Below are 22,405 nucleotides of genomic sequence, written 5' to 3' on the forward strand. Positions count from 1 at the left end.
ACATGGCTTTAAGGTAAAGGGTGGGAAGTTCAAGGCGGATATTAGAGGAAGGTTTTTTACTCAGAGTGGTTGGTGCGTGGAATGCACTGCCTGAGTCAGTGGTGGAGGCAGATACACTAGTGAAGTTTAAGAGACTACTAGACAGGTATACGGAGGAATTTAAGGTTGGGGGGTTATATGGGAGGCTGAGTTTGCGGGTCGACACAACATTGTGAGCCGAAGGGCCTATAATGTGCTGTACTATTCTATGTTCTATTACACAATCTACGTCATTATATTCTGCACCTTATTGCCATGCATTTTCTCTGTAACAGTAACACTTTATTCTGTATTATTATTGTCTTACCTTGTTCTACCTCAATGCACTGTGCTAATGATTTGATCTGTATGAAAAGTATGCAAGAAAGCTTTTCACTGTATCTCGGTTCATGTGACAATAGTAAAGCAATTCCAATTCAAAAAAGCAAAGTTTCTTGTTGCAATCCATTGATAAGTACAACATCGTGGGCTGATGGACCGGTACCATGCTATACTGTTCTATGTGAGTATATTTAAAGTGGAGTTTGATAGCTTCACAAGAATTATCTTGGGAATGAAAGGGTTAATGTGTGAATAGCTTTGAAGGCTCTGGGCCTATACTCACTAGGGTTTAGAAGAAAGAGGGGGGCCGATCTCATTGAAACCCATCAAATATTGAAAGTGGGGAGGATGTTTCCTGCATGGGGCAGTCTAGGACCAGAGGGCACAACCTGAGAGTAGAAGGGCACCCCTTTAGAACAGAGATGAGGAGGAATTTCTTTACTCAGAGGCTTGTGAATCTGTGAAATTCATTGACACAGACATCTGTGGAGGCTAAGTCATTGGGTATACTTAAAATGGGATTGATATGTTCTTGATTAGTTAGGGTCTCAATGGTTACAGGGAGAAGGCAGAAGAACGGGGTTGAGAGGAACAATAAATCAGCCAAAGATCGAATGACAGAACTGATTCGATGGACCGACTGGCCTAATTCTGCTCCTAAGTTTTATGGTCTATGTTCCATGTTCCACACCTTTAGCCTCTCTGCTCCTCACCAACAATAAAAAATAACCAGTACAAAATCAAGTCTGATTTCAAAACTTTATTTGCTAACAATTCATTTTGCACACAGAAAGCTTTTACAATCAACACTTCTTCTAAATGCTCTATTGAAAGGTTGGACTGATGCAGAAAATTATTCACTGGCTATTGTACAATTAGAATTGCCTTAACTCTCAAAGGAGGCGTTGATCTCAATTTCAAACACTATTTAGCCATTAAAAAGGAACTAGATGAGTAGTCCAAGAGGCGTTGTTAGGATGGTCCACACTAGGACAGTGTGTTGAAAGACATCTAACAATGAAAGTAACACACAAAATACTGAAAGAACTCAGCAGGTCGGGCAGCATCTATGGAGGGGAACGGACAGCTGACGATTCAACAGGACTGTGAAGGAAGTTGGCAGAAGCCAGAATAAGGAGGAGGGGAGGGGTGCAGGCTGACAGGTGATAGGTGAGACCAGGTGAGGAGCAACTGAAGTAAGAAGCTGGGAGGTGATAGGTGGAAGACGTAAAGGGCTGAAGAAGAAGGATTTTGATGGGAGAGGAGAGTGGACCATGGGAGAAAGGGAAGGAGGAGGGCCACCAGAGAGAGGTGCTAGGCCGATAAGGAGAAGAGAAGAGGTGAGAGGGGAGCCAGAATGGGGAATAGAAAAAAGAGAGAAGAGGAAAGAAATGACCAGAAGTTAGAGAAATTGATGTTCAGGATAAAGTGCTACAGTTAGAGAAAATGCGATGCGAGTAGACAGTAATGTGTAAGGTGAGAAGAGAAAGGATAAGAGGGCAGTCGGAATGGGGAATGGAAAAAGAGAGGGGGAGGAGTGAGAAATTAGAGAAGTCAAAGTTCATGGAAGTGTTCAGTGATTCCGCAATGTTTTATCAAAAGGGTAGGAATGCCTATCAGTTAACTGGATTGTATTATTTCCAGGTTTCTAACCCAGCTTTGAGTGTAACTGACATAGAGATAGTCACAGTAGTTGCAGTTTTAAAGCCCTTTTCTGAAACTGCCACTGGCGGTGGTTGTTCATTCAGCAGGTTAACTAAGACCCAATTTTCATATATTTTACCTGTCTGATTGCAGATAAAATGGCAGCATGTGTTAAACTCTGGGAATCTACAGCTATTTTTTCCTCATCATCAGCAAAGCCCTCCCACCATTGAGCACATTGACAAGGAGCATTGCCACAAGAAAGCAGCATCCATCATCAAGGCCATGCTGTCTTTTCACTACTACCATCGGGCAGGAGGTACAGGAGCCTTGGGTCCCACACCACCAGGTTCAGGAACAGTAATTACCCTACGACCATCAGGCTCCTGAACCAGCATGGATAACTTCACTCACCTCAATGCCGAACTGACTCCACAACCCATCGACTCACTTTCAAGGGCTCCACAATTTAGAGTTACTTATTTACTTTTTTAATTATTTGCCCATTTGTCCCCTTTTGCATGTTGGTTGTTGGTCAGTCTTTGTTTAAATATAGCTTTTCAGAAATTCTATTGTATTTATTTTCCTGTAAATGCCTGCAAGAGAATGAATCTCAGAGTAGTGTATGCTAATTTTGATGATAAATTTACATTGAACTTTTGAACTGACAATTATATTGCCATAGTTTGAAAGTCCACATCAGTAAAAGCTTTGGGACAGGTTTATGCATTAAATAGTTTAACTTGGTGCCTAACCAATAGCAGGCTTCAGTTCTGCCTAAAGGAGGCAACATCCGTCATCAAGGACCCTCACCAGGCCATGCCCTCTTCTCGTTACTAGCCACCTTCAAGGAGGAGATACAGGAGCCTGGAGACCAACACTCAACATTTTAGGGACAGCTTCTTCCCCTCTGTCATCAGATTTCTGAATGGACAATGAACCCATGAACATGACCTCACTAATGTGGCTCTCATTCTACACTATTCCTTATTGTAATTTACAGTATAATTTATTTATTGCATTGTAATGCTGCCGCAGAACAACAAATTTCATGATAATTAACCTGTTCTGATACAAATTCACTAGAGAGCCCCTCTTGTGGCTCCAACGAACTGTTCACTCACCTCAACGCTGAATTGATTCTTCAACCTGTGGACTCACTTTCAAGGACTCTACAACTCATATTTTTAATTTTGTTTGTTTGTTTGTTTATCTGTGTTTTTTTTGTATTCGCACAGTTTGTCTTCTTTTGTACATTGGTTGTTTATCCATCTTTATTTCGGTGTGGTTTTTCATTGCATCCGTTGTATTTCTTTGTATCTACTATGAATGCCCGCAAGAAAATGAATCTCAGGGTATGCACATTTTGATAATAAATTTACTTTGAACTGTAACTGGGAATTGCAGCTTTTTATCAACTTGGATCTCAAAGAGGCTGAATGGTTGGTCACCTCACTGTCGCAGACATTTCTGCTGAAACCAGAATTCGCTGACAGTGACTTACACGCACCAATAACTGGTACCAATGGGTTTGGCAGGAGTGCTTTGCTCTTTACAAAAGGTTGATAATCAACACCTCAGAATTATTTGGTTTATATAACAAGGAAGTTGCATCAGTTCCAGATGAACCCGCTGGGCAGGTGTGTATGCTTAAAACAATCCCTTTGCTTTTTTCAAGTTCCTCTGCTTCCACTCTGGCATCGCGTTGAATCTTACCCGCGACACTTCGAAAATCCTCTCAAAGTCAGCATCGGATAGGTACTCCTGTGGGGTAGAACATAGAACAATTCTATTACAGTCCGGGGCTGCGGAATTTGGAGTTCGATTCTGGCATCCTCTGCAAGAGGTTTGTACGTCCTCCCGTGAGCGTGTTGTTTTCCTCTGGCTCTCCGGTTTCCACCCACATTCCAAAGGCGTACCAGATAGTTGGTTAACCGGTCAGTGTAAAGTGCCCTGGATTAGGCTAGGGTTAAATAGGCAGTTGCTGGGCAGTGTGACTCATTGGGCTGGAAGGGCCTGTTTAGTGCTGTACCTCTAAATAAATAAACAGAACAGTACAGTGCACGACAGCTCCTTCAGCCCACAATGTGATAGCAGCCTTTTCACCTACTCTAAGATCAATCTAACCCTTCCTTCCCACATAACCCTCCATGTTTCTTTCATCCATATGCCCATCTAAGAGTCTCTTAAATGTTTTGCACAGAGAGTGGCTGATATCTGGAACTTCTGACTGGGGCAGTATTAAGAGCCACTATATTTAAAGAAAGAAAGCATGCAGATGGATGTATTCCACACACCCAGCACTCTCTGTGTTAAATAGCTGGCTCTGACGTCCCCCTTATACTTTACTGCAATCACCTTAAAATTGTGCCCCCTCATATTAGCCATTTCCACCCCTGGGAAAATAAATCTCTGGCTGTCCACTTTATCAATGCCTCTTTCCACCACCAGGTTCAAGTACAGTTACTACCCCTCAACCATCAGGCTCTTGAATAAAAGGGGATAACTACACTCAATTGCCCCATCATTGAAATGTTCCCACAACCAATGATCTCACTTTAAGGACCCTTTATCTCATTATCTCATGTTATCGTTATTTATTACTTCTTTTTCCACTTGCACAGTTTGTCGTCTTCTGCACTCTGGTTGATCTTTCATTGATCCTGTTATAGCTACTATTCTATAGATTTGCTGAGTATGCCCACAGGAAAATGTATCTCAGGGTTGTATATTCAAAGTAAGTAAGATTTACTTTGAACTTTTATCATCTTATACACCTCTGTCAAGTCACCTCTCACTCTCCTTTCCTCCAGAGAGAATAGCCCTAGCTCATTTAACTTTCCTCATCAGACATGCTCTCTGATTCAGACAGCACCCTTGTAAATCTCATCTGCACCCTCTCCAAAGCTTCCTCATCCTTCCTACAATGAATGAAGCAGTTTAAGAACATGCCGATTAAGACATCCTTCAATGCAGGAGAGGTAAGCAGCAACAGAGGAATACCCCTTATCTCAGTAAAGTAAGGCGATAAGACATAGGAACATAATTAGGCCACTCAGCCCATCAAGTCTGCTCTGTCATTTGATCATGGGTGGTTTATTATCGCTCTCAACCGCATTCTCCTACCTTCTCTCCACAACCTTTGATGCCCTTACTCATCAAGAACTTAACAATTTCCACTTTAAATATATCCAATGACTTGGCCTCCACAGCCATCTGTGGCAACGAATTCCACAGATTCACCACCCACTGGCTAAAGAAATTCCATCTCACCTCTGTTCTAAATCCTTGTACTCTGAGGCTGTGCCCCCTGGTCCTACACTCTCCCAATATAGAAAACATTCTCTCCGCTTATCTAGGCTTTCAATATTTGATAAGTTTCAATGAAATCCCCACTCATTCTTCGAAACTCCAGAGAGTTCAGGCCCAGAGCCATCAAATACTCATCGAACATCAAACTCGTGGCTGAATTGAATTGAGAGAAGATACTACACACAGGTTGGAGCAAGAGATTTAAAAAGGATGATTTAATTTTTTAAAAGGCTTTCAGCTTTCTCAGTGGCTCAATCGAATCACAATTCATTAGCAAGGGCAAATAAATATAAGGTAGGGACAAGTGGAGTGGCCATTGTTGGAGTGGATTGGTGTTAAATTTACCAGTGTTAGGGTGGGGAGGCTTTGGCTCAATGGGCTTAAGTGAGAATATGCGGGCGAGGTAAGTTTCTGGTAACTTGATAGATAGGGGCTACAGGGAGGTAGTCACCCCTAAGTTGCAGGAAGCAGGTACCTGGGGAACTGTCAGGAGATGGAAAGGGAATAGGCAGCCAGTGTAGAGTACCCCCCCGTGGCCATTCCCCTCAGTAATAAGTATACACCTTGGATGCCGGTGGACACAGATTCTTGTGCTGTTGCTCAGAAGGGAAGGAGGGAGAAGAGGAGAGCAGTAGTGATAGAGGATTCCATAGTTAGGGGAGTAGACAGGAGATTCTGTGGATGTGAAAGAGACACCTGGATGGTACATTGCCTTCCAAGTGCTGGGGTCAGGGACGTCTCAGATCAGGTCTGTGGCATTCTAAAAGGGGAGGGTGAGCAGCCAGAGGTCTTGGTACGTGATGGCACCAATGACATAGGTAGAAAAAGGGAGGAGATCCTGAAAAGAGAATTTAAGGAGTTAGGTAAAGCTGAAAAAGGAGGACTGTCTGGATTCCTGCCTGTGCCACACACCAGTGTGGACACCCAACGCAGACACTCTTATCAAAAAGGCTCAGCAGAGGTTGTATTTCCTACGTCAACTCAGGAAGTACAACCTGCCTCAGGAGCTGATGATTCAATTCTATTCAGGAATAATCCAGTCTGTTCTCTGTTCGTCCATCACTGTCTGGTTGGGATCAGCTACCAAACAAGCCAAGAATAGACTCCAAAGAACTGTCAGGGCTGCAGAAAGGATTATTGGTGTGAAGCTGCCCTCGATCCAGGACTTGAATGCATCTAGAGTCAAGAAGCGAGCAAGCAGCATTATTGTAGACCCATCACACCCTGGACATCACCTGTTCCAACTCCTACCTTCTGGTAGGCGCTTTAGATCACTGTATGCCAGGACAAATAGGTACAAGAACAGTTTCTTTCCGTATGCCATCAGTCTTATGAACACTAGAACTTTAGTCTATTATAAACCAAGTCCACCTGTACATACACAGGTATACCTCATTGTATATAGTTCACAATTATTTGCACCATTGTTTTGTTTGCTTTTTGATTCTGTACAGCGAGAGCTCAGGGAAACTGGCATCAAATTCCCTGTATGTGTCCACATACTTGGCAATAATAAAGGATTCTTCTGATTCTGATATCTGGCAGATGAATATGTGGCCGAGGACATAGTGCAGGGAACAGTTACAGATTCTTGGATCATTGGGAACTCTTCTGGGGAAGGTATGGCCTGTACAAAAGGGTTGGGTTACACCTGAACCTGACGGGGACCAATATCCTTACAGGCAAGTTTGCTAGAGCTACTGGGGAAGGTTTAAGTTAATTTGGCAAGGGGTATAGGAACCAGAGTGATAGGGCTGAGGATGGGGCAATTGGTATACAACTTGATGCAGTGTGTAGCAAGACTGTTAGGAAGGATAGGCGTGTAGGAAGAGGGGCTGGGGTCGCTCCATTAGTAAAAAATGAAATCAAGTCCATAGAAAGAGATGACATAAGATTGGAAGATGTAGAGTCGTTGTGGGTAGAGTTAAGAAGCTGCAAAGGTAAAAAGACCCTGGTAGGAGTCACACACACAAAATGCTGGAGAAACTCGGCAGGCTAGGCAGCATCTATGGAAAAAAATACAGTCGACATTTCGGGCTGAAACCCTTCTGCAGGACTGAAGAGAAAATGCAAAGGAGTAGATTTGAAGGGTGGAGGCAGGGGAGAGAGAATCACCAGGCAATAGGTGAAACTTGCAAGGGGAGGGATGAGGAAGTTGATTAGTGGAAGAGACAGAAGGCCATGGAAAAAAGAAGAAAGGGCTGGGGGGAGCACCAGAGGGAGGCGATGGGCTGGCAAGGAGATAACATGAGAGAGGGACAAGGGGATGGGAAATGGTGAAGGGGGGATGGTGTGGAGGCTACCCAAATGGAATATAAGGTGTCGTTCCTCCAACCTAAGTGCGGCCTTATCCCAGCAGTGCAGGAGGCCATGGATGGACATATCGGAATGGGAATAGGAAGTAAAATTAAAATGGGTGGCCACTGGGAGATCCCACTTGTTCTGGCGGACAGAGCATAGATGCTCAGCGAAGCAGTAAGAGTTATACACAGGCCTCCAAACAGTACCCAGGATGTGGGCTACAAATTACAATGGGAGATAGAAAATACATGTCAAAAGGGCTATGCTACGATAGTTATGGAGGATTTCAATATGCAGGTAAATTTGGAAAATCAAATTGGTGCTAGATCCTGAGAGAGAATTTGTAGAATGCCATGAGATAGCTTTTTAGAGTAGCTTGTGGTTGAGCCCACGAGGGAGTAGGCTATTCTGGACTGGATGTTGTGTAATGAACCAGATTTGATTAGGGTGTATGCTGACAATGATAGAACCAAAGTGCAGAGAAGCTGAAGTCAGATATATCAGTATTTACAGTGGAGTAAAGCAAATTATAGAGGCATGAGAGAAGAAATGGCCAAAGTTGATTGGAAGGGGACACTAGCAGGGATGACGGCAGAGCAGCAATGGCTGAAATTTCTGGCAACAGTTCGGATGTTACAAGATAGATACATTAGAAAGAAAATGGCCAGATGCCACAACTGTGGCTGACAAGAGAAGTCAAAGCCAACATAAAAGCAAAAGAGAGGGCATATAATAGGGAAAAAAATTAGTGAGAAGTTAGAGGATTGGGAAGCTTTTAAAAACCAACAGGAGGCAACTAAAAAAGCCATAAGGCAGGAAAAGATGAAAAATGAAGGTAAGCTAGCCAATAATATTAAAGAGGATACCAACAGATTTTTCAGATATATAAATTATAAAAAAGAGGCAAGAATAGCTATTGGACCACTGGAAAATAATGTTGTAGAGGGAGTAAGGGGGGGGGGGGAACAAGGAAATGGTAGATAAACTAACTAAGTATTCTGCATCAGTCTTCACTGTGGAAGACATTAACAATATGCCAGAAGTTCAAGAGTGTCGGGGAAGAAGTGAGTGCAGTTGCTTTTACTAGGGAGATGGTGCTTGGGAAGCTGAAAGGTCTGAAGGTAGCTAAGTCACCTGGACCAGATGGACTGCAATCCAGGGTTCTGAAAGAGGTAACTGAAGAGATCGTGCAGGCATTAGCAATGATCATTCAAGAATCAATAGATTCTGGCATGGTTCCAGAGGAAAGGAAAATTGCAACTGTCACTCACTCTTCAAGAAGAGAAAGAGGCAGTGGAAAGGAAATTATAGTTCAGTTAGTCTGACTTCAATAGCTGGGATAATGTTGTAGTTAAATATTGAGCATGAGGCCTCAGGGTGCTTGGAGGCACATGATAAAATAAGTAAAAGTCAGCATTGCTTGATTAAGGGAAAATCTTGCCTGAAAAATCAGTTGGAATTCTTTGAGGAAATAACAGGCAGGATAGGTAAATCTGTGGAATTCACTGCCACAGGTGGCTGTAGAGGCTAGGTTATTGGGTGTATATAAGGCTGAGGTTGATAAGTTCTTGATTAGTCAGGGGATGAAGGATTATGGGGAGAAGGCAGGAGATTGGGGCTGAGAAGGAAAATGGGTCAGCCATGATGAAGTAGCGGAGCAGACTCAATGGGTCAAATGGCCTAATTCTGTTCTTATCTCTTATGGTCTTATTACATAGACAGCAAAAAAAAGCAATAGTGTCTGCTTCCACAAACAATCTGCCGGAGGAACAGTATCTGTGGGTGGAAAATAATTTTTGACCTTTCAGTTCACAACCCTGTATCAAGACCCCCAGTGTCCCAAACCACAGTTTTGACCCAAACCATTGAACAACTGAATTCCTCCAGCAGATTGTTTGTTGCTGCAGACTCCAGCATCTGCCCTCTCTCGTGTCTCCAATAGTTTCTTGGAACGCTATGGGGTGGCATGGTAACATAGTGGTTAGCATAATGCGTTGGAATGGCAGGTTTCAATTCCCACTGCTGTCTGTACATTCTCCCCGTGGTCGTGTGGGTGTCCTCCAGGTGCCCCAATTTCCTCCCCCATTCCAAAGACATACGGGGTTAATATGTTAATTGGTCACATGGGTGTAAAAGGCAGCATGGGCATGTTGGTCCGGAATGGCCTGTTACCATAACAAAAAAAAACCTAGAACATGAACAGGCCCTCCATCCCATAATGTTGTGCTGAACCAATTCAGTTATTAATTTTTCCTCATGGGCCTGTTTCTGTGGTATAGTGTTCTCTGACTCTATGACTCCTTGAAACAAAAGAGCTGGACTTAGGAAAGGGATGAAGCATATGCCCCTGAATGTATTGACAATACTGAGATGGAGATGCTTCAATTTCTTAGGTATAAATTGATCCTGGTCTAACCACATTGACACCATGGCCAAGAAAGCACATCAGCACTTATACTTTTTCAGCCTCAATAAAGCAGCCAGTATAATCAAAGACTCCTTACACCCCAGACGTTCTCTCTTCACTTGTCTCCATCAGGCAGAAGATGCAAAAGCCTAAATGCACATAACCCCAGGCTCAAGGACAGCTTCTGTCCTGCTGAACAAGAGAATGGACCTCTTGTTCAATAAGATGGAGTCGTGATCTCACAATCTATCTTATTATGATCTTGCACTTTATCATTTACTAGTACTGCGCTTTTTCAGGAGCGTTCACACCTTATTCTGTCTAGTTATTGTTTTATCTTATTCAATGTGCTGTGTAATGAATTGATCTGTATGCAAGACAAGTTTTTCACTGTATCTCAGCACATGTGACAATAACAGCTTTTCCCTTGACTTTAGCTTTACTTGTCACACGTACATCGGAACATTGAAACATAAAGTGAAATGTATTGCTTTGCACCAACAACTGACACATGAGGAGGCCGAGGATGTGTTGGGGGCAGGGAGCAGCCCAATAAATGTTGTCATGCTTCTGGCACCATGACAGCATGCCCACAATTTACCAATCCTTACTAATCTGTACGTCTTTGGAATGTGGCAGGAAAGTGGATCATCCAGAGGAAACCCACACAGTCACAGGGAGAACATAAAAACTCCTTCCAGACAGCGGCAGAACTTGAACCCTAATCACTGGGCTTGCTTCAACCACTGAAGCCATCCTTGATGTTACGGTCCCACCCTCGTATTGCTTAATTAACCAATAGCAAAGCGACTGAGATTCCACAGCCCAAACTAAGTGGCACCCAAATTCTTTTCTGCACCCAGCAGTCATGGTGAACACCGTCTTGGTTCAGGCATCACCCACAAATGTTGCCTAACTCACCTCCTTTCTGGTTGGGTCTACTCCCGGAGGCAGCTCCTCGGCGACCTTGTTTATCAGCTTCTCTGGTGCGTATGTCTGCCAGGATCTGTCAGCTACTGACATGTCACTGTAGCTGTGAGATATTTTCAGTTCTTTCACGTCCTAGCACAAGGGAGAGAATAAAAATGGTTACAGATACAGTTAGTGACATTGCTGCTCCCACTTGGAGTGGAGTGGCCTGGAATTAGAATTGGGATTGGCTTGCTGTTATCCCATGTACCAAGACCCAGTAAAAAGCTCCTTGGTGTCGGGGTAAGATTAGCAAGGGCTAATAAAGTTAAAAGTTCAAGGTAAATTTATTATCAAAATGCATATATGTCACCATATACTACCCTAAGATTGATTTTCTTGTAGGCATTCTCAGTAGATACAAAGAAACACAATAGAACCAATGAAAGGCCACACATGATAAAGACAGACGAACAACCAATGTGCAAAAGACAACAAACTGTGTAAACACAAATAAAAGGAAAAAATAATACAGTGGATTCCAGTTAATTTGGACACATCAGGACCTGTCCCAATTAGCTGAAGTTTCATGGAAGTAGTTAAAAATGTATTAAACAGACAATCTGCATAGCAAGTTACGTATTTAAATGAAATGCAGAACAAATTAGAACACTACCAATAGTACTACAGTAGTATTAGTTCCTAATTGTTATCATCAGAGGAACAAAATCAGCGCAGGCACCTAGTGCAGATAATGGACTGTTATTAACAATTGCATCTTCATTTTCTTTGTAATATTCAAGATGATTGTTGATACCAAATTATTCATCACTTGTTGAAGTAGTGAAATAGTTTCATTTTCACTCCCGGCTGTTTCTGGCATCTCCAAGCCTGAATGTTTGAAACCACAGTGAGCGAAACAGTTCTGAATTGCCTTACTGCTTATTCCTCACCAGCTATCAGCGACAAATATCACTGCTTTTTGACCACAAACGCATGCAACTGACTCTTTTCAAAAACTGTTCAGTCTATTAGGGTCCACTAACAGAGCCCGAGTCATCGACTGTTTATTCCTCTCCAAAGATATTGCCTGACTTGCTGAGTTCCTCCAGCATTTTGTATGTTTAAATAGGTATCATTCTCATCCAACAGTAAGATATGCCTGAGAAAGAGGGAAGTGAGTTAAAGGACACCTGGACAAGTACATGGATAGGCAAGGTTTAGAGGGATATGGGCTCAATGCAGCGAATGGGACTAGATTAGATGTGATTCCTGGTCAGCAGGGTCCAGCTGGGCCGAAGGGCATGTTCCCTTGCTGTATGACTCCTTCACCCTGTGCTCCTGCTCTGTGTGGAATCCAATCAAAAAACAAACTAAACCATGAATTAAATGTAAATTTTTCACAATTTTTACAGTGAAGAACACAATTTGAACAAAGGAAAAATGAAGCCCATTTCAGTGCAAAGTGATCACAGTGTTCATAGTGTTGCTAACCTGCATGGATTAGGATTGTGCTGGTTGGCTCAAGAGCCGAATGGTTGAAGGGAAGTAGCTGTTCTTGAACTTGGTCGTGTGGGACTTCAGGCTTCAATACCTACTGCCTGATGGTAGCTGCGATTTTTGACTACGGAGGTTCAGCCCATCTTAGAATCCAGGCAGGATTCCCGGAGCCAATTCTCTATTCTCTCCCTGTGCCGTCAACAGGATGCAACTTTACCACCTCAATGGGCATTCCAGCAGAGAGCAGACCACGAAGTGTGGATAAAGATAAAGTAAAAGCAACAGCTGAAGAAGAGAAAAGTAAGCATGGAGTGCAGAAAAGTCAAGTACAAAAGAGACAAAGATTACTAGATTTTAAAGGCACAGTGAGTGTAAGGACACTTTATCTGAATGTCCATAGTATTCATAACAAGGTTAATGAACTTGTGGCACAGATCAGTATAAAGGGGTATGATTTTGTGGCCATTACAGAAACGTGGTTGCAGGGAAGAGAGGACTGGGAATTAAATATCCAAGGATATCAGGTAAAACGGAAGGATAGACAGGAAGGTAAGGGAGGTGGGGGTAATGCTCTTAGTTAAGGATGAGATCAGGGCGATAGAGAAGATACAAGATCTAAAGAGCAGAATGTTGAATACATTTGGGTGGAGATGAGGAATAATAAAGGAAAAAACTCACTGTTGGGAGTTGTCTATAAGCCACCGAATAATAACATTACAGTGGCACAGGCAATAAACAGAGAAATATCTGAGGCGTGTAAGAATGGAACAGCAGTTATCGTGGGGGACTTTAACTTGCACATAGATTGGGTCAATCTAGTTGGTTGAGACAGTCTTGGGGAGGACTTCATAGAAGACATCTGTGATGGCTTTCTTGAACAGCACGTTACTGAACCTACAAGGGAACGTGCTATCTTAGATCTGGTCCTGTGCAATGAGACAAGTAAAATTAGCAATCTTGTCATTAGGGATCCTCTTGGAGAGAGTGATCACAGTATGATTGAGGGTGCAATAGTTCAATCTAAAACCAATGTATTATGCCTATACAAGGGAGACTACTACGGCTGAGGGAGAAGTTGGATAGGGTAGACTGGGAACACAGGCTATATGGTGGGACAGTTGAGGAACAGTGAAAGACTTTCAAAGACATTTTTCACAGTGCTCAGCAAAAGCATATTCCAGTTAAAAACCAGGACAGTAAGTGTGGGGAGCCAGCCATGGATAACTAAGAAAATAAAGGAAGGCATCAAACTAAAAGCTCATGCATACAAAATTGCCAAGAGTAGAGGGAAACTGGAAGACTGGGAAAACTTTAAAAAGCAACAAAGAACCACTAAGCGAGCAATAAAGAAAGAAAAGATACATTATGAAAATAAACTAGCACAGAATATAAAAATGGATAGTAAAGGTTTTTATAATTATATAAATCAGAAAAGGGTGGCCAGAGGATGAGAAGGGGGAATTGATATTGGGTAATGAGGAAATGGTAGAGGCTTTGAATGACTATTTTGTGTCAGACTTCACAGTGGAGGACATGTCTAGCATGACAAAGAGAGATGAGAATCTCAATACAAAAGCTATCACTAAAGAGGTAGTGCTGAGCAAACTTTTGGGCCTGAAGATAGACAAGTCCCCTGGTCCTGATGGAATGTATCCCAGGGTGCTGAAAGAAATGGCAGAAGTTATAGTTGAGGCTTTTGTGATAATTTACCAAAATTCCCTGGACTCTGGGCAGGTCCCCACGGGTTAGAAGAAAGTGAATGTCACGCCACTGTTCAAAAAAAGATGCAGGCAAAAGGCAGGTAACTGTAGGCCGGCTAGTTTAACATCTGTAGTTGGGAAAATGCTTGAAGCTATCATTAAGAGGAAATAGCAAGGCATCTGGAAAGAAATGGATCTCTCAGGCAGACGCAGCATGGATTTAGCAAAGGCAGGTCCTGTTTGACAAACTTACTGGAGTTCTTTGAGGATATAATGAACGCAGTGGATAGAGGGGATCGGATGAATGTTACTTATTTGGATTTCCAGAAGGCGTTTGATAAGGTGCCTCATAAAAGCCTTTTCAATAAGATAAGGATGCATAGAGTTAAGCTTGGATAAAGGATTGGTTAACTGATAGAAAGCAGAGAGTTGGGATACATGGGTGTTTCTCTTGTTGGCAATCAGTGGTGAACAGTGCGCTGCAGAGGACAGTGCTAGGCCCACAACTGTTCACAATATACATTAACAATCTAGAAGAGGGGACCAAGTATAATGTATCTAAGTTTGCCAATGACACAAAATTGAGTGGAAAAGCAAATTGTGCAGAGGATACGGAAAATCTGCAGAGAGATTTAGATAGGTTAAGTGAGTGGGCAAGGGTCTGGAAGGTGGGGTACAATGTTGGTAAATGCGAGGTCATCCACTTTGGAAGGAAAAACGAAAGGGCAGATTATTATTTAAATGGTTAAAAAATGCAGGATGCTGCTGTGCAGAGGGACTTGGGAGTGCTTGTGCATGAATCACAAAAGGTTGGTTTGCAAGGCTATCAAGAAGGCAAATGGAATGTTGGCCTTCATTGCTAGAGGGATTGAATTTAAGAGCAGGGAGGTTACGCTGCAACTGTACAGGGTACTGGTGAGGCCGCCCCTGGAGTACTGCATGCAGATCTGGTCTTCTTACTTGAGGAAGGATATGCTGGCTTTGGAGGTGGTGCAGAGGAGGTTCACCAGGTTGATTCCAGAGATGAAGGGGTTAGACTATGAGGAGAGATTGAATCGGCTGGTTCTATACTTGCTGGAATAAAGAAGGATGAGAGGAGATCTTATTGAAACATATAAAATTGTTAAAGGGATAGAAAAATAGAGGCAGGAAAGTTGTTTCTACTGGTAGGTGAGATTAGAACTAGGGGACATAACCTCAAGATTCGGGGGATTCAATTTAGTATGGAGATGAGAAGGATCTGCTTTTCCCAAAGAATCTGTGGAATTCTCTGCCCAATGGAGCAGTGGAGGCTACCTCAGTAAATATATTTAAGGCAAGGTTGGATAGATTTTTGCATAGTAGGGGAATTAAGGGTTATGGGGAAAAGGCAGATAGGTGGAGATGAGTCCATGGTCAGATCAGCCATGATCTTACTGTATGGCGGGGCAGGCTCGATGGGCCAGATGGCCAACTCCTGCTCCTACTTATATTCTTATGAGACGTGCTCAGCATAGATTTAAAAGTTAAGGATAAAGATTAACTTTATTTCACACATGTACCTGTATATCAAAACATTGAAATACAGTGAAAAGAAACATTTTTGCACCAGTCTCTTTTTCAACTACTTATTTTTTACTGCATATATTTTTAATGATAAATTATGTATTGCACTGTATGGCTGCTGCAGCATAGCAACACATTTCACAGTGATAATAAACCTGATTTGTTCTGATTCTGATTTTTGCATCAACGACCAACACATTCCGAGGATGTGCTGGAGGCAGCCTGCAAGTGTTGCCGTGCTTCTGGCACCAACACAGCATGCCCAGAGCTCACCAACCCTACCAAACCATTTACCCCACACCATCAGGCTCAGGAATAGCTACTTCTGTTCAACTCTAATCACCAGTTCAAGTTTAATCCTCATTCAACCATACACATGAATACAGCCAAATGAAACAGCGTTCCTCTGGGGCCAAAATGCAAAACACAGTATCAACAATCATACATAGCACCCACCACATATGATAGCAGAAAAACATACAGTCACAAAAAATAATATAGTCCAAGTCCTTGCGTGTCATGGCCTGAAGATTGATGGTGTATAGGATGCTGTCCTGGAGCTAAATTTCTACACAAATAAGCACGCAGCAGTTCTCATTGTGGTCGAGAGCAGCCGCAGGCGAACGCAATGTAGCTTGTCTGCCACTGAGCGAACACCAGAGAGCAGCACCAGCTAAGACTCCTGCATATCCGCCACGCCTCTGCTCTGTCCCACAGCACCTCTGAGGTCTTCTCCCTGGGAGCCTACGACAGGTGACCCTATGGCATAAGGACCTGGTCTGTGCTACAACCGAAGCCACACTATTACCCCTTTGATCACTTTTTTCCAAAATAGATGGTTTGTTTGGTTCTAATTTTGCTCTTTCTTGCAAAATAAGTGTATAATTTATGGTTAATTTGTTTTTCTCGTGAATGCTGCTTCTCTGATGCTCTAAGCCTGTGATGCCACTGTGAGTGAGTTTATCGTTGCACCTGTGCACAGATGGACTTGTGCATCTGACAGTAAACTCAACTTTGACTTTGATCACCGTGAAGATTGTGCTTACATTCATCAGTTCATCAACAATTCGTGGATCATCTAGTCCGTTCTTCAGCTCCTCGTATCTTCCATCCTTGGGGTTTGGGAAGGGAAAAGAGAGAAAAAGAATAAATCTTATTAAAACCACAGATGCAGCAACTGCAGGAAATCTTGAGCAACACACACCAAATACTGGAGAAGCTCAGTAGGACAGGCAGCACCTTTGAAGGGGAATAAACAGATGGCATCCTGGGCCAAGAGCCTGTGGTTCTGATGAAGGGTCTTGGCCTGAAATATCGACTGATTGATTTCCCTTCCTAGATGCTGTCTGACTTGCTGGGTTCCTCCAGCGTCTTGTGTGAGTTGAACCTTATTAAGCATCATCCTTCAGACAGGTTCCAGTACAGGATCGAGGGTGTGTTTTTGAGACGTAATTAAATGGAGGCCTAGCTCATTACAGAAACCAGCCTCCTCTCCATGGACTCCGTCTGCACTTCTGGTTGCCTCGGTAAAGTAGACAACATAATCAAACATCCCATCCACCCCAGATATTCTCTGTTCTCCCTCCCATTGGGCAGAAGATACAAAAGCCTGAAGGTACATACCACCAGGCTCAAGGATGCTACTATCCCACTGTTATAAAAGGTTAAAGATCAGCTTTATTTATCACATATGCTTCGAAACATCTACCCTGCTGTTATTAGACCACTGAACAGTTCCTAGTACAATAAGATGGACTTCTGACCATGTTATGATCTTGCACCTTAATGTCTGCCTGCAATGCACTTTCTCTGTAACTGCAACACTTTATTCGGCACTCTGTTATGGTTTTTCCTTGTACCACCTCTATGTACTGTTCAAATTTACAAGAGAAAATTTAGAAGGATGTTGCCAGGATTTAGGACTTGAATTATAGTGAAAGGTTGAAAATAGGTTTGGACTTTATTCTCTGTAGTGTAGGAGAATGATGGGAGATTTGACAAAGTTAGACAAAATTGTGAGGGGTACAGATGGGGTGAATGCAAGCAGGCTTTTTCCACTGAGCAACACACATCAAAGTTGCTGATGAACACAGCAGGCCAGGCAGCATCTCTAGGAAGAGGTACAGTTGACGTTTCAGGCTGAGACCCTTCGTCAGAACTAACTGAAGGAAGAGTTAGTAAGAGATTTGAAAGTGGGAGGAGGAGGGGGAGATCCAAAACGATAGGAGAAGACAGGAGGGGGAGGGATGGAGCCAAGAGCTGGACAGTTGATTGGCAAAAGGGGTATGAGAGGATAACGGGACAGGATGCCTAGGAAGAAAGAAAACGGGGAGGGGGGGGAACCAGAGGATGGGCAAGGGGTATAGTGAGAGGGACAGAGGGAGAAAAAGGAGAGAGAGAAAAAGAATGTGTGTATATACATAAATAACGGATGGGGTACAAGGGGGAGGTGGGGCATTAGCGGAAGTTTGAGAAGTCAGTGTTCTCATTGGCAAGTGTGGGAGATGTAGGTTTGTTTGCACCATTTCAGAGAAGCTTGGATAAATGCATGGATGGAAAGCGTATGGTTTTTAATGCACTTTGTAATGAATTGTTCCCTATGAACAGCAGTGCAGGACAAGTTATTCAATGTTCCTTGGTACATTGACAGTAATAAATTAATACACTTACAGTCCAAAGGTGCTGGTCCCATCCCATGAACCATCCAGTAAACGTTGGGGGCTCAAAGCCTTGTTTGATAATGAGAATTGGGGTTCCAAGGTCTCGGTTGCTCGGGTGGCTGCTGAGGTATTCCTGTGCAAGATCAATTGCATTTTTCTTCTCTGTTTCATTGGCCCCTTTACCAATCCACAGGAAAATCTGCCAAAAAAGGCAAAAAGAGAACAATTAACCTCTGCTGACCCAAAATGTCAACTGCCCATTCTCCTCCACAGACGCCATTGTGTTCCATTTGTGTGTGTTTCTCCAGATGTCCTGTGACTGCAGTTTCTTGTCTCTCCAACCTCTGGTGACATACCCTCAGTGGCCACTTCATTAGGTACACTTGTGTGTTAATGCAAGTGTCTAATTAGCCAATCGTGTGGCAGCAACTTATTGCATAAAAGTATGCAGACATGGTCAAGAGGATCAGATATTGTTCTGACAAAATATCAGAATAGAGAAGAAATGTGATCCAAGTGACTTTGACTGTGGAATGATAGTTGGTGCCAGGTGGGGCGGTTTGAGTATTTCAGAAACTGCTGATCTCCTGGGATTTCCACACATGACAGTCTTTAGACATAAAAACATCCAGTGAGCAGAGGTTCTGTGGGTCAGAGGTGAATTGCCTGACTGGTTCAAGCTGACAGAAAAGTGACAGTAACTCAAATAACCACACATTACAACAGTGGTGTGCAGAAGAGCAACTCTAAATACACAACATGTCAAATCTTGAAGTGAATGAGCAGGTTCCACTCCTGTGGCCACATTATTAGGTCAGAATGGCCTAGCTGGGATGAATGGTACCTTGCATTTTATATCCCACCGGCCAAGTCCTCTTGTATTACATTTTGTATTACAGCCGATCATATTCATGAAGATCATGGAGATACAAGGGACCACAGATGCTGGAATCTGGAGCAAAAATCAAACTGCTGGAAGAACGCAAACGTATTGAGTGAAGACCCTCCACTTGCGCTGATAAAGGGTCTCAACCGGAAGCATTCCCCACCATAGATAATGCCTGACCTGCTGGGTTCCTCCAGTGGTTTATAAAGATTAGGTTTACTTGCCATATATACATCGAAACATGGCCTGAATGTGTCATTTGCATCAACAACGAACACAGTTCGAGGATGTGCTGGAGAGAGCCCGCAAGAATCACCACTCTTCCAGTGCTAATACAGCATGGCCACAACTTACTAACCCGAACCCTGAGGTCTTTGTAAAGTGTGTGTCGGGGTGGGGGTGGCTGGAAACTGGAGAACCAAGAGGAAACTGACATGGTCAGGGGAAAACATACAACTGTTTATGACAGGCAATGGTGGGATTGCATCCAAGTTGCTAGTGCTATAATGGTGTTACACTAAAAACTACACCGCCATACTACCCGCTTTTCACTCAAGAAGATCACAGCTGATTAGTGTGTTGAATCTGTGGTTCTATAGCCTTTCATGTCTACCCAAAATCTACCAATTCACCGTAACAATCTGCTACAGGATTGAGCAGCATCGGTGGGGTACCACAGACACTATTACGGCTCAGGATATTGGAGTTTGGACTTCAATTCCAGTGTCCTCTGTAAGACAATTTGTATGTTCTGTGTATGCGGGGATTTCCTCCGGGTGCTCTGGTTTCCTCCCACAACCCAAAGACACACCTGTTAGTAGGTTAGCTGGTCATTGTAAATTGCCCTCTGATTAGGCGAGGGTTAAAAAGGTGGGTTGCTAGGCAGTGCGCCTGATGGGCCAGAAGGGCCTATTTTGTGCTGTATCTCAGAATAAATAAACATAAAATGAACTGCTGATATTTTGGGTCAAAATGTCAACAATTCCTCCCACTCCACAGATGCTTCTAAATCTGCTGAGTTCCTCCAGCAGATTATTTGTTGCTTCATATTCCAGCACCTGCAGTCTCTTGTGTCCCAACCAATCCATTGCATGAAGTAGATGGAGAAAGGACATATGACTCCTGCACACATTACAATAAAATATTCTGGTATCAAATTTCTAAAGCCAAATGTCAAGAAACTGCTGGACTAATCCAGAATTTGAGAGTTGTTTGGAATGTGCTTATGAATTTTCTTTGCCACATATACCTGATCCCAGGTGTCCAGAAGCATGACATCATCGTCATCAAGGTCATCTTGGGTGAAGTCAGCAATTTCCGTGGCAATGAATCGCCCAGTCTGGTTGGAGCATTCAAAGAGGCGGGGACTGACATCCTGGTACTCATCTTTTAACCTGCGCCAGGAAGAGTAAACTCAATTTTAGTGGTAAGAATTCTTCAGCCCCCTTTCTCTCAAAACATTCAGGACCAGCCTACATGGTTCTACCCTGCAAACACATTCAATGGATCACCACTGTCCTGTCTTATTTATTTTTTCTCAACTCAGGCTGGTAAAACCTGATGTATGGACATAGCCAAGCACACTAATTTCCCAATTGCTAGGTGCTTTCAGACTATTTTAATGGTGTTTAGTCTTGTGGTTTTCTGGAGATTTACATAAATATTGCTGTATAGGCCTATTGTTTAATGCTATTGTGTCGTGACATTGGGATGATTCCAGAGCTAGATATTACTATTGGGACAATGGATACTCTTTTCATGTTCCATAGTCTTTCAATTTCCTCTTTTAATTCAGCATCTTTCTGGTATTTTTCACTTGTTGATTTCTGTATGTTATGTGTGTTTGGAATGGCTATATCTATTAAGTAAGTTGCTCTTGCTTCTTTGTTCTGTAATATTATATCCAGATTCTTGTTATAAATGGCCCTAATGAATGTCTTAGAGATCAGTGAAGCTGTGGAATTCTCTGCCCGGGGAAGCAGTAGAGGCTACCTCATTAAATATATTTAAGCTGCAGTTAGGTAGATTTTTGTATTAGTGGGCTCTGGGGAAAAGACAGGTAGGTGGAGCTGAGTAAATGACCTTATTGAATGGCGGAGCAGACTCGATGAGTTAGATGGCTGACTCCTGCTCCTATTTCTTATGTTATTTCTTGTGAGGGGTATTCTACGGGTTTTTTTCGCTTCACTGTCAAGGAGGAAAAAAGCTGAGAAGAAATAAAGTGAGCCAGCTAAAGGCATGGGGGGGGGGGTGCAGATTTCAAGGTGGGAACAGTATAGTGACACACCTTTAGTAAAATGATCCAGGTTTGACCTTAACCCGGCAACGTCTGTACAGAATATGTATATTTTTCATTTAGTCTTCTCCCGTGGGCCTGTATCCTATGGGCATGCTGGTTGGTGAGTTAATAGGCAACTGAAAGTTGCCCCAAAGGCCAGGATCACTGGTCAGATCTGTGGGAAGTTGGTGAAAATATGGACAGAAGTGGTTGCCAGGAAAGGGAATGGAGAATGGGATTGCTCTGTAAACCATCATAGATGAGATGGGCCAAATATCCCCTTCTACATTGTATGGAAGTGTGTGGGAGGCATGAGGAAGGGGAATATAGAGAAATGATGCAGTTAAAGTTGAGTGTTCATGTGCATATGCCAAGACCAGTCAGAAGTGATTTAAAGAATGTTGCCAGGACTAGCCAGAGTTAGAGAGAAGGTGCCAAGCTAGGTTTTTAATCCTTGGAATGCAAGGGAATGAGGGGCGACCTCATAGGAATGTTTAAACAATGAAAGGCATAGATAAGGTGGATGGTAACAGTTTTTTCCCCAGGGCAGGGGAGACCTAAATTAAAGGGCATAGTTCAGGGTGAGAGGGGAGAGATTTAAGAGGGAACTGAGGGGCAAATTTTTCACGTGGGGGCCAATAAGTATATAGAACGAGCTCCCAGAGGAAATGGCTGAGGTTGGTACAATAATATCATTTAAGAGGCACTTGTATAGGTTCTTATTTCCTTGGATAAGAATGCAGGAAATTAGGACTAGCTGGGTGGGCGAAGTGGTCATCATGGACTAGTTGGAGGGAAGGGTCTGAAATCCATGCCGTATTGCTCTGTGATGGGGTGGTTAAGAAGGTATATGGTGTATTGGTCTTCATTAGTTGGGGGATTGAGTCCAAGAGCCATGAGGCA

The 22,405-nt window shown here is 43.0% G+C and overlaps 1 protein-coding gene across 2 annotated transcripts in view; it reads right to left on the reverse strand.

The window, feature by feature from the left end:
* Window positions 1-1,105: 1,105 nt before the first annotated feature.
* Window positions 1,106-22,405, reverse strand: part of LOC140199273 (villin-1-like) — a 101,844-nt gene continuing 80,544 nt past the window's right edge. For both annotated transcript variants that reach the window (XM_072261048.1, XM_072261049.1), the window contains exons 16-20: window positions 20,474-20,618; window positions 18,349-18,537; window positions 16,725-16,790; window positions 10,946-11,086; window positions 1,106-3,768 (exon numbers count right to left, since the gene is read on the reverse strand). In XM_072261048.1, the coding sequence (XP_072117149.1) occupies window positions 3,655-3,768; window positions 10,946-11,086; window positions 16,725-16,790; window positions 18,349-18,537; window positions 20,474-20,618 (655 nt within the window). In that variant the 3' untranslated portion in view covers window positions 1,106-3,654. The remainder of the gene's footprint in view (window positions 3,769-10,945; window positions 11,087-16,724; window positions 16,791-18,348; window positions 18,538-20,473; window positions 20,619-22,405) is intronic.

Source organism: Mobula birostris, chromosome 6, assembly GCF_030028105.1.
Source record: "Mobula birostris isolate sMobBir1 chromosome 6, sMobBir1.hap1, whole genome shotgun sequence".
In the NCBI taxonomy this organism is placed as follows: Eukaryota; Metazoa; Chordata; class Chondrichthyes; order Myliobatiformes; family Myliobatidae; genus Mobula; species Mobula birostris.